Source organism: Priapulus caudatus, unplaced genomic scaffold, assembly GCF_000485595.1.
Source record: "Priapulus caudatus unplaced genomic scaffold, Priapulus_caudatus-5.0.1 Scaffold553, whole genome shotgun sequence".
In the NCBI taxonomy this organism is placed as follows: Eukaryota; Metazoa; Priapulida; class Priapulimorpha; order Priapulimorphida; family Priapulidae; genus Priapulus; species Priapulus caudatus.
In genome coordinates this window covers 111,783-128,461 of record NW_014577614.1, presented here as the reverse complement: position 1 = coordinate 128,461, position 16,679 = coordinate 111,783, and the positions used below count along the sequence as shown (strand labels likewise).

Here is a 16,679-nt window from a genome sequence, read left to right as displayed (position 1 = left end):
CCAGGTTGGTACACTACGGGCGGAGGCACCAGGTTGTTACCCTGCAGGGGGAGCCACCAGGTAGTTACACTACAGGGGGAGCCACCAGGTTGTTACACTACAGGGGGAGGCACCAGTTAGTCACGTTTCCTTTCACGTTCTGCAGTGAGATGCATGGTTAACTGCGGTTGTCCCTGATGTGTTGCATATCGTGTAAGAGTGGGCTTGAGAAATGAACTAGGAGTGGTTGTGTGAGGGAGCATGGGGCTTTTGCTAAAGAATTTATGACTTATGATGGCAGAGTGGGAGGTGATTATTACACAAACTGTCATTGCCTAAAATGACAAATAATTTTATTCACGTAATATGCACAATGTTGCACAGGACACCTTAATTTCCGCCTGATCGATTAATCGCCACCGAGATTCTTGATTGAGTGTGCAGACAAATATAAGAACATCTATGAATTTTAGTTAGGAACATCAATGACTTATGTTCAATGCACAGGGGGCATGAAGCAGAAATGTGATCTTAACTGAAGCATTACAGTCAGTCTCGCCTATAGTAAATACTAGTACAGGTTTTCAAAGACAAGTAGTAGGCTTCTGTGTAAATTACCTTGCATGTACCATGCTATGGAAGCTAGCACTCTGAGACTATTGTAGGTACCGAAATAAATCTAAGGCAGCGGTTCTTAACTTTTTTTGAGTCATGGACGCCTTTGAGAATCTGGTGAAAGCTATAGACACCTCCCCAGAAAAATAGCACATAAGCACATAAACACGGAATTTTGCATACAATGGGTGAATGGGGTACACGGATTCCCTGAAGCCCATCCACAGATGCCAAAGGGGTCCATGGACCACAGGTTAGGAATCCTTGATCTAAGGTCTTGCGCTGTGTCTACTAAGTCGAGTGATACATTGCAACATTAACCCATAGATGTATAGGTTGATGGGAATTATCAAGTACATGGACAAAATCCAATTTTCCATGAATATTTGTGAGGTTGGCTCTATGTGTCTGATACGGCCGATAAATCAACAGTTTTAGTGTTGATAATTCACCCGTCTTTTCCAATCATGAATAGCATGGAAACCGATGAGGTGGAGTCATCTGATGGCCTAAAAAGGAAACGTAATCACATACAAAACATGATGGTCCATGCAGACCACCTCCTTGCTACATAGTAGCGTACAGCTTGAATTTTACGTACGAGTGTGTGCCAGATCGCTAATGGCAGCTTTTTTATGCAAGTTATAAGAAATGTGTTAATCTTGTTTCAAGGTGAGACATGTCGTGAGAAAAACCAATATATTTGTTGTAATTTATTGATAATTTGCCCTATCGGAGGAGCCACTGCCATTTCTTTCTCGTGCATTTTTAGTGCTATATATTGAATTCTAGTATGTCTCAGGGGAGAGATAGTGAATATAGAAATAAGTTGTGGATATAGAAATCAGTTAACCCTAACTCTAACCACAATTCTAAAATAAAACAAAATTAGCCCAAAATAAATAAGAGACAAAATTAGACAATCAGAGCCGTCCCCTAGCGGATCACCATCTCTCCCGGTGCAAAATTCATTGAATTCATGCTGCTTCTCTATACTGTTCGGGTGAAGGTAAATAAACATGATGAAATGATGATCATCTAAGTAGTGTGCAGCATTTAGAAACAATTTTCACTGTAATGTTGGTGTTTAATACGTACGGGCAAATGTTGATTAGCATGCTGAAATATATCTTTCAAAACAACACATTCAACAGTTGTATTTGTTTGCTCTCAATTCGATCCCTAGTTTTATTACACATATTAAAACAGCAGGATGCGGTCCTAATGTCCTATCATTATAACACGTGTACAAAGACGTTGCTCGTACAGTAATCATTGTTTAATACAGAATTAAAATTTGTATGACGTTACATTCTTACGGACACTAATTACTGGAAATTTCCAAATTGAAATTGTTTGCACTTTTTAAAACGACAAAATAGAAAATAGATACCAGCTGTTCACAACTACACATACACTAACAACTACCTTGCTTGGTGTGCAAACTTCTTGTATTTTACACACATTTATCATCTAAATTCTACATCCAACTGCTGCAGCACTTCAACATGACATCATAACATTACAACACAACATGCTATAATATCAACATCTGACCAATAACATTGTATGCATGGCTTGTACAGGTACACAAGACCGTTCACTATTTTTCCTATGAAATTTGATACTGGCATACTACATAGATTTAATTAAGCAAATTGATAAGCCAACTCGAATTCGCTAACTGTTGAACAGCCAAGCCAAGCCGTTACCACGTGTGGAAATGCACACAAAGTTCTGTGTAAAGAAAGGAGTAAAAACATTGTAAAGGCAATGCAGACAACAGATGGAAACCAATGGCTTCATCTTACTTTAGCTAACAAATGGCATTTAATTGTTCTTCTCTGACAACACTTGCACAACAGCAGTACATAAGCAGAATAGATGACAGATAACTTTTCCATTGAAATTTCAGAATCAGAATAGTTCAATACCACATAAGTGACCCCCCATTCAGGGAAACACTGGGTATACATGGCTAGACATTTATGGTAAAAAAATACCTACAAGATAGGCATTCTATTAAGCCAATTTACAGACGGGGAACCAATGCCCATTAAAAGAACCACATATGGCACACACGAGTCATCCACTTGGAGAATACTTATATTTACAAACGTGTACAAAACCATATTCACGATTTCAAACCCAATTACGGTCTTCCCTTAGCGCGATTCGGCTTGCTCTATCGTTTCCATGGTCGAAGTTACGCCTTGGTTTTGTCTTCATCGTCATTCGTGTGCCAAGTCAATCTTTCCTCATAGAATTTTATAACAACCTGGGGGCATTTGATGTTTGCTTGCCGTGCTGGAACCAGATCTGCCTCGTCACTGCCCTTCCTGTAATATGCGCACAAGACACGCCACATTTTACGTGCCTGCTTGGGTAACCTCTTTCTTGAGATTAAATGCAACATTTCCAACTTTTTACCCACAGAACGATAGCACCTGGGTTTTATATAAGACGTTGGCAACAGTGACAGTTTATCAACTTGTAGAGAAAGTGGCTTATCATTATTTCCCACGACGTGTCACAGCACTCATAATAGCAGTGGACTAAGCACCCGCAGCATAGATTGCGAGTAGGCACGTTTTCAGTTTGTTTTTGTTCAGAGCCGATGAAAATCTACTCACCACTTCATCAGAAACATCAGCTCTCCGCTGGAATCAGTTGCGCCGATAATGCGCTCAGGTTGGAGGCCTCTTGCGAAGCCCCTTGGCTTCGAAGAGTCCTCCTCCTATAACAAGACGAACGGTCGATTACAACATGATGTACATATAAAGAGAATTCACGATCAACCAAGCTGACGAGAGAGCAATACAAGTTCTGACACACGTGCTGCCGTAAAAGTAGCTGGCAGAACATAAATGCCAGCCATACAGAGGTGTACACTAATCTAGCTTCAAGCACTATTTAGTTAGGCTTGGGATTATTAATCTTATACATCAGTTTCCACTAATTGATGCATAATTCACCCATATATTAATGCAAAACAAGGATAACAATGTTTTAAAGACTATGTTAGCGAAACAACTACCGTATATGATCGCGTAATAACCGCGGGTGCCTATAAGCCGCACCTCAATTTGAATCGGGTAACCAAGTATTAGGCCTAGTATATTTCCCCTCACGGTATGGCGCACTTATAAACCGTAGAGGAAATACAGGGTTGAAATCTAAGGCCATTATTACGGGAGTATATACGGTACTTTTACAGATTTTCTCTCAATGTAGACTGCAGCAATACGACATCAACAAGGATTACTCCCCACCTCCATCTTCTTCTTCTTTGCCTTCAACTTGTCGCCGTCATCAGAGGTCTTCCGTTTTTTGTCCTTATCCTTTTCCTTTTCTTTTTTTTCTTTCAGCTTTCGTTCAAATTCTTTCATCAAATCTTCACAGTCTAGATTCGCTTCAGGCTCCCATGTGTCATCTTCACTGTTTCGACAAATTTTAAGAAATCTCATGTAATTTATCATTTATACGAGTATCACACACCCTTTAAATACTAGCCAAATCAAACTCTGTGAACATAGACGTGCACCGGAAATACTGTGTCGGGCAGTAGCTAGGCAAAGGAGTACCAGTAAAATTTGAAGTAAAGAACTGTGAAAGTTCATGAAATGGCATGAAAATGTCAGCCATTGAAAGCATTAATTAATCAATATATACCATGCAGATGACTAGCCTCTTTAACATTCATCTACCAGTTGGTGTTAAGTTGCTGAACACTTCAATGGGGAACGAGTGTCGGTTTAAACCGGTAATCTACATCGTTTGTGTGGCCCAAAGTTCAACAGCTCTCCTAAATGAGAAATTACATAGTGATGTCCCTATAAAGCTGATGAGGACTAAGCAATCTACCTTTCTTTGTGTCATCTGGTTGTGCAGAGGTTCTTAGTTCTTCTAATTTTGAGAACTTACACTAAAACTACATAGAACATATCTTGCTGCTGTGAGACAACCCAAAGAGATACTGCTATCACATACATGTAGATCCTACACAGAGTGCTACCCCGAGTCACCTGCACATGTCATCCCAGCATCCTAAAAATGTCTACACTTTGAAAGCCAGTGAATGTGTAAACGTAGTACTTTCCACTTCACGCTGTATGGTATATGCATGACAAGCGTGCATGAATTGCTGTACAGCCAGGTAATGAGGTGCAGGGTTCTCCCCAGGATGAAATTCAAACAGGGGGGAGGGGAGGGGATGGGAAGGGGGAAGGGGTGGGGAAAACTAGGGGGCGTTTTTTACCGCACCACTAATTAATGCGTAAAATCGGCCACCACACCATAGACGGTATTTGGGAGTTCTTGTATATATAAGATAGCCGAGTCGGTGTTACAGTTAGTGTTGGCGTGTGGGACAGGTTGACTTTTGTACTTGTATTGTCTGCAGTGCATGCGTGGTACTGTAAAAATACACGCGCCGGGTGTCCTGGTCGAAATGGTACTTCTGACGATCGATTCCCGCCCGCCTGGCAACTTTTATTGTGGTGAATTTAATCGGGGCGGAGGTAATTTAAAGGGGCGCAACAATTGAAACAGGGGAGTTTCCCAACGGGCGCGTGCGCCCCGTTTCCGCAACGTTAGGAGAGCCGCTGAGGTGAGGAGGAGGATAATGAAGCACCCCCCCATAACCCCCCCCAAGCCACCTAAGCCATTCCCATAAGCTTCTCAGTCTTCTCAAGAGGTTGAGATATTGTTATTTGACTCGAGTTGCAAGCCAATCCAGTGTTGGTTAAACAGCACAGTTAGGAGTGTCGAGCACACATCTGGTGTGGCCTAAACCTGCACCAGCATCTGACACACTATGACATTGAGAGTATGTTTTATTAGTCAACTGCCAAGTATCACGAATTTAATATTATCTCATGCTCTCACATCGAGAAACAGATATATCACACATTTCAGAAGTAGAACTAGGAATAAAAGTTATCAGCCAAGTAATGCTCACTGGCGAACGTAATTTTTTGTGCCCACATTTATTTAAGGAATACGCTTATAATATGGCAATCAGGCCAAAAAATGAAAGATATAAAACCCATATGAACTGGATTTAACTTGAATAATTAAATAATCAACTAGTATTAATTTGTAAATAATATATAATGCTATCTTGCTTACTCTCATAGTTTTTTCCATTTGATGAAGTACTCTATCTTTCCACCGCCGTATGCGCTTTCAAGAATCTTCTCGACCTCGTATTCTTCCTCTTGTTCTTCATCTGCATCAACATTACACGCCTTCTCCTGGCGAGTGCTGCATCCTTATCAGAGTCTTTGTTTTCGGCATAGTAAACTAGTACGAGTAGGCTACCTATGATTGATATTGATCACGATATTCAAGAAGCACATATGAACGATACAACTCGGCAGCTATATATTATGCCAATCGCCAAAACAAACGATACAATGTAGTGAAATAGAATCTATAATGACACTAACAAGAAACTTTATACTGAGCACTGTCAGCCAGCAAAACGCGATCGTTACCATCACAATCAAAAAAACAAATGTACAAGTAGGCCTACATGTAGGCCTACGAGATAACATGAAATGTATCTTACCGGCGCGCGCATATCAACAAATTTTACAAAAAAGAAAGTGCGTCGCCGCTAAATAGTTACAAGAAACGTTAAAAAATAAAACCGGACTATCAAAGTGATGCATATTAACGGTGTTTAAACCTCCCCTCCCCCCCCCCCCCCCCCCCCCCCCCCCCCCCCCCCCCCCCCCCCCCACCCCCCCCCCCCCCGTTAATGACGATGAATGAGAAGAGGACGAAGAAGACTTCTTTGTCATCCCCTTCTGAAAGCGTCGAGGCATGTAGTACGAAGATGAATATTTTTTCGCGCGATTACTTCGGCAAATTCCGTCGGCAGCGGAAGAACAAATATGTTGACGAATGCAATTTTGCAAGAAATTTTACATAGTTTAGGCCGACAATGCATTTTCTAGAGTATTACTATATTTCTAAGAATAAATATGCCATGAAATTATGGCTATCTCTATCTTCGTTTATAGTGATATTGAACAAATGTAACTCGGTTGTTCGCGCTACTGCGCCCTCCCACCTAGGACTGGTACTCGCCCTCCCACGTGATTACTCGATAGCCGTGGATACTAGAGCCGATAGGTGGCACTGGTACAGTCTCCAGTTCGGTCGGCATTGTTTTTCATGTTGCAAAGTAATGATCGGCTTACGTACATGACGTCACGCAGAACTCGGCTGAATGCATACAGCCACTGATGCTCATAAGCGTTCTAGCTTAGATACAAATATCCGCATATCTTTTAGATATTTAGAAGTTTTCGGGTATTTAGAAAAATCTGGATATGTTAGAGATAAAACACAATTTTCTCAAATATTAAGATTTGTAGAATGAGTTTGTCTTTTTCTGTATAATTTTTAATTTTATTATTATTTTCAATTTTTTTTGAATTTTATTAATATTAATTCTGTATTGCCGATTTTTTCGCCATCAAAATAAAATATGTTAAAGACAGTTACGTTGAATTACGGATATTTAGAAAAAATTTGGGCGATATTTATAAAAATTGCGAGATAATTAGAGCATTTTTGGAGCATATTTCGGAAAGGAGTATTTAAGGCCATTTTTCGGGAGGAGATATTTGTATCTAAGCCTAAGCGCGTTTCACCACAAGAAAAACCGCGCTGTCAGCCGCTAATAGCGGAGATAATAGTGAGCTAATAGTAATAGTGTCGTGTTCACACAGGCGAATATCTCGCTAATCGCTGCGCTGCAATATAAATGAGCTGATTCCAAAAATTAGCCAGTCGGAAGTGGTCTAGGAGCCGGCTATTTGGGAGCGACCGATTTAGAATGAGCTAATTGCGTTCACACTTGTAAAAGCACTCAGTTTTCTGAGCGAGCCTTACAAAACCGGGTTTTTGCAGCCCGCTAATTCGCGCCATGTGACGCACCGTATGTCACCAGGGTACTGCCGGAACGTACCCTGGTTATGCGCTCGAGTAGATGTCCGTATACTTGGACGTACCCTGGTCCTATTGATATGTTTAGAGTTAGATTTAGGGTTAGGGGTTAGGGTTAGGATTAGGTTAGGGAGTAGGCGTTGGCGGACTCCCTAGACTCGTTAGAGGAGTAGGCCGAGGTACGGTCCGTCATATTAGATAGTAACCAGGGTACCCTTTCGTTTTCCGGACCGTACCCAGGGGTTACGCTCCGGCAGTACCCCGGGGGACATAGACCCTCTCAGCCCCACTGATCTCTATAATATAATCTATTATATTATATTATAGATTATATTATATTATAGAGATCAGTGATACAGCCTGCTGATGCGTGCTACACCCTACTCCCTAACCCTAACCCTATAACCATAACCCTAACCCTAACCCTAATTAAATTTAATTAACACTAATAAATTTAATTTAATTAAAAAATAATAATGTAATGAAAAATTGTAAATAAATCATGTAAATATTTGCGTTAATTGGGAAAAAATAGTTAAATGGATAAAGATAGAAAAATAGAAAAATAAAAAAAATAAACAGATGGGATTCGAACCAACGACCATCACATGTAACGGCCGCCGGCGTACGCGCCGTACGCGACTGACGTCACACTGACATCACGACCATACTTTGCGCAGAGCCGTATTTGCGTGCGTACGTTGGGGTGCACGGCCTACATGCAGTGTTTATCTCTGTGGAGGGTACAGGGGGCAGGGAGTGGGAGGAGCGAGGCCAGTGGGCGGGAGGATATATATATATATACGTATTATCAAAATACGCGTGAAAGAGAAAAAGAGAGAGCGAGAGAGAGAGAAAGAGAGAGAGAGAGAGAGAGAGAGAGAGAGAGAGAGAGAGAGAGAGAGAGCAGTTCATAATATCAAAAGCAGTTCAGTCCTTTGTTAACAGTCAACAAATTCATGTTTAACCCTCCTCTTGAGGGTCAAAAGGTTATCAGACACTTACTCTTCGCACGTCAGCGGAAAGTAGCTTTCATGGTCGTTTCATTAAAGTGATAAAAACGGTAGGTCAGCTCAGCGCTGAAACAAAAAAGTTTTGCACTCGGTCCGTTAGACCATGTCCTCAGAAAATGTCTGATATCTAACCTTTCCCCCACTGCCCTTTGACCTGTGACCTCCAATTTCGCACTGGTGATGGGTTTCCTCCCCATCACACTATACGTCGAATATTAAGAGTGTCGGCCGAGTCGTTGAGATTTGTGCCGCAATTCCGTATTTCCTCCTATACCTTAAGTTATGGGGGAAATATTCCCCCTTCATTGACACATCTCGACCTTTGACCTTTGACCCTCCAATTCGACATCTCGAGTCCTTTTTGCGATCCCCCCCGGCGTCCAGAATATCAAGACCGTACGTCGAGCGGTTAAGATTTGTGCCCAACTGTTGACGGACGGACGGACGCACGGATGCACGGACAATCATGCGATTCTACAAGTAAAGCTGCATCCGACTTCGTCAGCTGAGCTAAAAACAATCGATTTAACGTCTTTTTCAGCTATCGAAGGGCATGGCCGCGGCCGGTAGAATCCTAGAGAATTTCCTATCTGGCATACCCCTGCCAATGTGATCAATCAGATCATTGATGATCGTTAGCGCGCGGAAATCAGCTATTCATATGTTTATATCATACGCCCTGCCCAAGTCTGTAAGACCCGCCGACGAAAATTATCACTGTACCATGCAGGGCTGGCAACACCAACCAGCGACATGAGCGCCATTCCCCATGTACATTGGCATAGGGAGAGGGTTGAGGCGGAATGCAGTGGCGTATCCAGAAATGGATAAACGGGGGCGAAATGTACCTGGTCTCCTGAAGGCATCCCTGCGTGCCGCAGGCACGCCAGCGCTAGGGGGTCTGGGGCATGCTTTCCCATGAAATTTTGAAATATTTAAGCAATTTTCCTGCAATCCTAGGCATACTGCGGGCCATATTCTGATGTCTCGACCCTAGACTCAACCCTACAATTTAGGATTGAAAACACTTTTCATGACTTTCCAGAGAGTGTATACACACCTGAGGTTACGTTACTATGGTAATAATACAGATAAGAATTGCAACATAAGATAACGTAATAAGTGCTTTAACATGTTTAATGGCACTAAAAATAAAACACTTTGATCATGTTGGTGATTAGCTCGGATTGGTACACAGGTCAGGGTAAGAAGTCGGTGTGGCAATTAGGCCTACTAATAATTGCCACTGAGGTGTTCAGGTCATGATTGTGTACGTGTTCGGGATAATGTTTTTCGGGGTTTGCCAGTAGCAACCTTCGAGGCTTCTTTCTGATGAAGATGTTGACCACCGTATCCATTTGCAAAGGAGGATCCATTGTGGAGGAACAGAAGCAGGAGGGCGTTCAGTCAGCTCACACCCAATCTGTTGCATCTGTCTGTCCTCACAAATTTGAGAGCAGAGTTTGCCCTTTCCACGGAAGCTGATGTCACAGGTATGAGCTGAAAGAGATGGAGGGATGTGGTGACATTGGGGAAGGTTTGCATGGATGCCCGTGGATCTTTCAGTGCCCCACGGAGTGTCTGCTGTACTTCCAGACGACCACTTGCAGCTGATTTATATCAGAGTTTTCCACATATAGTGACCTGGTGAAATGTGCTTGGCCTGGGTAAGGTCCCTTTGGAAGAAACTGAAGATGGTGTTCTCCATTTCTGGGGTAAAGTTTTCCACCTGGCATGGCAGCAGACAGAGACCCATGGCAGCCGCTTTGTTGACAGCAGTGAACCGGGACTTCATCTCTTGGGAATAAAGGTTGTTCGCCTGTAGTACTCCTCAGCCGTTGCTGCCTCCACATTCTCACACAGAGTATGTCGTCTGCAAGTGCGTGGTTTCTCAATGGGTGTTTGGGTTATACAAGAGCTTTTTTCTCTGCTTGCTGGAAGACTATAGCTCAAAGACTGTCTCTGATCTGTCCCTTTCACACTGCAGCGTTTGGATTATCAGATCAACATGCTGGAAGGCATCCAGTACATCCATAGTAGATGCTTGCAGCAGGAGGCTGAGCTGCTTGGTGAAACCAAACACGTACTTCACTGACTCAAATCCTACCAAGAAGTCACTGGAGCATATGGTCTTGAGAAGACCGAATGCCTCTGCAACCACCTTGGACTCCCAGCGACTCTCTGACTTTGAAGGCGTGACAATGTTGCACGAGACACTAGACGATGCCCGGGTAATCTACGTGATTTAATTTACGACGTCGTAGTAGGCCTACTAATGACTAGTCTACATGACGTACGTTACCCCTGAAGACCCACTGCTACTAAAAAGTTGTTGTTTTTTAAGTTTTATTGATTTTTTTCTTGGCCTGCAAACGGGGGGGATGGCGTACGCTGGCTCCGCCTTATGCTGGATACACCACTGGAATTATGCTGCGGCCGTAGTGCAATTTTTAGATCGGGTGTTTGCATGCACATCTCCCTAAGCATCCACCTGCCGATTTGCGGGTAGGGTCGACAGAAGAAAATTTTATTGGCTGGCAATAGTGACCAGCAACGCGAGCAATATTCCCCATGTACATTACGATTAGGGAGCGTGTGGCAGGATGCTGCGACTGAAGTGAAATATTTAGACAAGAATTCGCCATGTACAACTTTTTCGGGCATATCTCTACTCCCGCATAAGTTCGGCTGGCAGAAATTAAATTATCTTGGTTGGCAACAGCGACTATAGAGATGGGAACCTTGACTGTCAGTATATATATATACAGACCCGTAGCCAGCTTTATATTGTGGGGGGGTTCGTTTTTCAATGTTGGCAATTTGCTCGGCAGGAGCGTGTACAGGATTTGCACCAAGGGGGGGTCTAACCGTAACCGAAAGTTGCGAGCATGCGAAGGGGGGGTCTGGGGGAGGGCCCCTTTCTTGACGATCGATTCCCGCGCTGGCAAACTTTTATTGTGGTGGAATTTAATCGGGGCGGAGGTAATTTAAAAGGGGCGCAACAATTGAAACAGGGGGGAGTTTTCCCAAACGGGGCGCGTGCGCCCCGTTTCCGCAACGTAGGGAGAGCCATGAGGTGAGAGGAGGATAATGAGCCACCCCCCCATAACCCCCCCCCAAGCCACCTAAGCCATTCCCATAAGCTTCTCAGTCTTCTCAGAGGTTGAGATATTGTTATTTGACTCGAGTGGCAAGCCAATCCAGTGTTTGGTGAAACAGCACAGTAGGAGTGTCGAGCACACATCTGGTGGTGGCCTAACCCTGCACCCAGCATCTGCACACTATGACATTGAGAGTATGTTTTATTAGTCAACTGCCAAGTATCACGAATTTAGATATTATCTCATGCTCTCACATCGAGAAACAGATATATCACACATTTCAGAAGTAGAACTAGGAATAAAAGTTATCAGCCAAATAATGCTCACTGGCCGAACGTGAATTTTTTGTGCCCACATTTATTTAAGGAATACGCTTATAATATGGCAATCAGGCAAAAAAATGAAAGATATAAAACCCATATGAACTTGATTAACTTGAATAATTAAATAATCAACTAGTATTAATTTTAAATAATATATAATGCTATCTTTGCTTACTCTCCATAGTTTTTCCATTTGATGAAGTACTCTATCTTTCCACCGCGTATGCGCTTGTCAAGAATCTTCTCGACCTCGTATTCTTCCTCTTGTTCTTCATCTGCATCAACATTACCGCCTTCTCCTGCGAGTGCTGCATCCTTATCAGAGTCCTTTGTTTTCGGCATAGTAAACTAGTACGAGTAGGCTACCTATGATTGATATGATCGATATTCAAGAAGCAACATATGAACGATACAACTCGGCAGCTATATATATGCCAACTCGCAAAACAAACGATACAATTGTAGTGAAATAGAATCTATAATGACACTAACAAGAAACTTTATACTGAGCACTGTCAGCAGCAAAACGCGATCGTTACCATCACATCAAACAAAAACAAATGTACAAGTAGGCCTACATGTAGGCCTACGAGATAACATGAAATGTATCTTACCGGCGCCGCGCATATCAACAAATTTTACAAAAAAGAAAGTGCGTCGCCGCTAAATAGTTACAAGAAACGTTAAAAAATAAAACCGGACTATCAAAGTGATGCATATAAACGGTGTTAATACTCACGTTAAATGACGATGAATGAGAAAGAGACGAAAGACTTCTTTGTCACTGCTTCTGAAATCGTCGAGCATGTAGTAACCGAAGATGAAATATTTTTCGCGCGATTACTTCGGCAAATTCCGTCGGCAGCGGAAGAACAAAATATGTTGACGAATGCAATTTTGCCAATAAATTTTACATAGTTTAGGCGAACAATGCATTTCTAGAGTATTACTATATTTCTAAGAATAAATATGCATGAAATTATGGCTATCTCTATCTTCGTTTATAGTGATTATTGAACAAATGTAACTCGGTTGTTCGCGCCTACTCGCTCCCACCTAGACTGGTACTCGCTCCCACGTTGATTACTCGATAGGTGGTACTAAGCCGATAGGTGGCACTGGGTACCAGTCTACCAGTTCGGTCGGCATATGTTTTCATGTTGCAAAGTATGATCGTGACGTACACTGACGTCACGCACGAACTCGGCTGAATGCATACAGCCCACACAGCCCACTGATGCTCATAGGGTCTATAGGCGCGTTCTAGGCTTAGATACAAATATCCCGATATCTTTTTAGATATTTAGAAGTTTTCGGGATATTTAGAAAAATCTGGATATTTAGAAAAATTCCTTAATATTTAGAAGATAAAACACAATTTTCTCAAATATTAAGGATTTGTAAGAATGAGTTTGTCTTTTTCTGTATAAATTTTTTTAATTTATATTATTTCAATTTTTTTTATGAATTTTATTAAATATAATTCTGTATTGCGATTTTTTCGCACAAAATAAATATGTTTAAAAGACATTACGTTGAAATTACCGAGATATTTAGAAAAAATTTGGGGATATTTAGAAAAAAAATTGAGATATTTAGAGATTTTTTGGAGATATTTCGGAAGGATATTTAGGCCATTTTTCGAGATATTTGTATCTAAGCCTAGCGCGTTCACACACAAGAAAAAACCGCGCTGCTCAGCCCGCTAATAGCGGAGATAATAGTGAGCTAATAGTAATAGTGTCGTTGTTCACACAGGCGAATATCTCGCTAATCGCTGCGGTGCAAATAAATGAGCTGATTCCAAATTAGCCCAGTCGGAAGTGGTCTTAGGAGCGCGCTATTTGGAGCGCGATTTAGTGAGCTAATTGCGTTCACACTTGTAAAAAGCTCAGTTTTTCGAGCGAGCTACAAAAACCGGGTTTTGCAGCCCGCTAATTCGCGCCAGTGTGAACGCACCGTATGTCACCCAGGGTACTGCCGGAACGTACCCTGGTTATGGTCCGGTTAGAGGTCCGGTATACTGGAACGTACCCTGGTCACTATTTGATATGGTTAGAGTTAGGATTAGGGTTAGGGTTAGGGTTAGGATTAGGGTTAGGGAGTAGGCGTAGGCGACTCCCTAGACTCGTTAGAGGAGTAGGCGAGGTACGGTCCGGCATATTAGATAGTACCAGGGTACGTTCCGGTATACCGGAACGTACCCTTTGTAAAGACTGACATCAAATTAGGAAAAAAAATAAAGAATAACCCCAGATGTCACGACTCACATAGGCTCACAGCCATGATTAATGTGAAGCATGTATGAGGCGAGACGCTTACCATTAGGAGCCGTTCCCACTCTTTAATGGTCAGTTAATATCGTGATATAAAAGATACCACAAGGGGGTTAGATAATGAAATCAGGATATCAAGGTGGGGGGTTAGATATTAAACAAATAGGATTATCAATGGGATATGAGTCGGCGGGCTTCAGTCATTTGAGTCTGATGCAACGCGAGCTGAAAGGAAGGCTTATGTTTCGTTTCTCATTGCGGCTTTGCTGCCCAGATCAACGAAATACAGAGCAGGGGCATGTTCGGCTGTCGTTTCGCTCGCAGGACTTCGCTAACTTCGCCTGGTGCGAGCAAGCACAATTCGCCCCCGTTAACGAAAGAGTCAATGTGTGTGCGTGTGCGTGCGCTAATTGTTATACCGTATACTCACGGCGGCCGTTTTAGTGTGGCCAATTTCCCGGATCTAAACAAATGGCAGCCGAGAAACGCATGTAACACTTGTCTGTCTACGTACCGTCACGATAACGTCTTAAATGACACTAGGCGTGTTCACACAGCAACAAGAAAACGCGCGATGCGAATCGCGATGGATACCGAGATAATTGTGCCCTTGTTCACCAGGCGAAGCGAAATATCTCACTAATCGCCGAGGGCTCCTTAGATCGAACTGTGCATGCCTGATATCAAGCCGGAATATAACCCTTCCGGTCGCGCTCGCGCGAATTATGTACTACCGGGATTCGAGTTCGGTGTTCAATTCCACGTACACGGCAGTGCAGTCGTTGGTAGTAGTCTAGCACTGTTACGTTAACGTATGCTACTCTAGCTCTGTTACGTTAACGTATGCTACTCTACGTCTGCACGTATTTACGTAAACACATCGTATGATGGGATAGAAAATATCGGGATTATTTGCGCGAGCGTTCACACACACGCCGCGGTGCAATTAATCGCGCTAATTCCCAAATAATCGCAGTCTAAAGTGCGATTTGCAGCGCGGTGCTGATCGCGATACGTAGTGAGATTTTTGCGTTCACACTTGTAAAAATCTCGAGGTTTCGATCGCGATGCAAAAACCGAGATTTGCATCCCGCTAATTCCCGCCAGTGTGAACGCGCCTAATGAAATAGGTAAGGTCGTTAGGAAGATATATGAGTTATTATTATATAGTCAGTTACTTTAGCGTGCATCAGCTGCGTATATAACGCATAATAGATACACAAGACACACACGCACACACGAACGCACGCACGCACACATACACAGACACACACAGGAGGTAAAGTAATGTTGAAATAAACGTGTGTATCATTAGCCGTCAATCGGAGATGTGAACGGAAGTATGAACAAGTGGCTTCGTTCGCTATTATAGCCATTATAGCCAGAGGATTTCGTAGGTAGAGATAGTTGAGTATTATAATATAGGTAGACTAAGGCAGCAAATGTTTAATTTCGTGTTTTGAGCGTGTCTAACTCCTGTACCGTGTACGTCTACGACTAAGTCTAAGACTATAAGAGTAAGACTAAACTCAATGACATGGTTACAAGTTAAAAACATGGTTGGCCAACCATTAGCCAATTAATTTACAGTTATACTGTAGAGATCAACAGTGAATATAAGAAAAGAAACATGCATAAATTATAAAAGCATAAATATAAGCTTTATTTACATTTCAACACATATTTGCTACCAAAATAAATACATCACAACTGAATTTAATACATATGAAAACATTTTCGTGAAAATCGAAACATCATTCATCACTGATCATGGAATCATCTCATAGCCTGAGATCAATATGTAATACACTAAATGGTTTTTATATATTTAGAAGTCATATATATATATATATATATATATATATATATATGTGTGTGTGTGCGTGCGTATATATATATATATATGGACGCATGCGCACACACATATATAATATGTATGTACATGTGTACATATATATATATATATATATATATATATATATATATATATATATATATTATATATATATATATGTACATATATATATATCCTGGACTAGTAAAGTTTTCACAACAAAAATCACATGATTATAAGGTGGTATATATGTATATATACATATACATATATACGCATGCACATATATAATATAGTAACTAGCATTTATTGTGCGCATGGTTTGATTGACAGTACTTTTGGCTGTATATACACACACACACATATATATATATCTATATATATATATATAATACATTTACATATCTATAATATATATACACATTTATATATATAAGTGTGTTTAAAAGTGAATCGAAATGCTCGCTACCTGGGTCGTCTGGCTAGGGATAGCCTCACGTTGATTCCATGTTGACAGGGTTACTGTGATAGTCTTCTATCCATCCCGGTATTTCGACCGCGTAGGTTGAGTCTGGTAT

The 16,679-nt window shown here is 41.7% G+C and overlaps 3 protein-coding genes across 12 annotated transcripts in view; 1 reads left to right on the top strand and 2 right to left on the bottom strand.

Annotated features, from left to right (window-relative positions):
* Positions 1-1,738, top strand: part of LOC106811582 — a 29,095-nt gene extending 27,357 nt beyond the window's left edge. For 8 of the 9 annotated variants that reach the window (XM_014815262.1, XM_014815266.1, XM_014815261.1 and 5 more), the window contains one exon: positions 61-1,738. The gene's annotated coding sequence lies outside the window, so the exon portion shown is untranslated. Of the gene's footprint in view, positions 1-4 lie in introns of all 9 variants that reach the window. The other variant, XM_014815260.1, reaches the window with a different exon arrangement.
* A 113-nt stretch (positions 1,739-1,851) lies between these two features.
* LOC106811584 (chromobox protein homolog 1-like) lies at positions 1,852-12,840 on the bottom strand. 2 transcript variants are annotated; one of them, XM_014815270.1, is made up of 5 exons: positions 12,731-12,840; positions 12,167-12,357; positions 3,867-4,032; positions 3,228-3,331; positions 1,852-2,933 (listed from the first exon to the last, which is right to left on the bottom strand). In XM_014815270.1, the coding sequence occupies exons 2-5, from the start codon at positions 12,331-12,333 to the stop codon at positions 2,801-2,803; spliced, it is 570 nt and encodes a 189-aa protein (XP_014670756.1). In that variant the 5' UTR covers positions 12,334-12,357; positions 12,731-12,840; the 3' UTR covers positions 1,852-2,800. The 2 variants fall into 2 exon arrangements, with proteins under 2 accessions (XP_014670756.1, XP_014670757.1); XM_014815271.1 differs by lacking the exon at positions 12,731-12,840 and adding an exon at positions 12,606-12,624.
* Positions 12,841-14,519: 1,679 nt separating this feature from the next.
* The window catches only part of LOC106811578, a 6,295-nt gene continuing 4,135 nt past the window's right edge, over positions 14,520-16,679 (bottom strand). The window contains exon 2 of the mRNA XM_014815255.1: positions 14,520-14,608. Within this exon, the coding sequence (XP_014670741.1) occupies positions 14,520-14,608 (89 nt within the window). The remainder of the gene's footprint in view (positions 14,609-16,679) is intronic.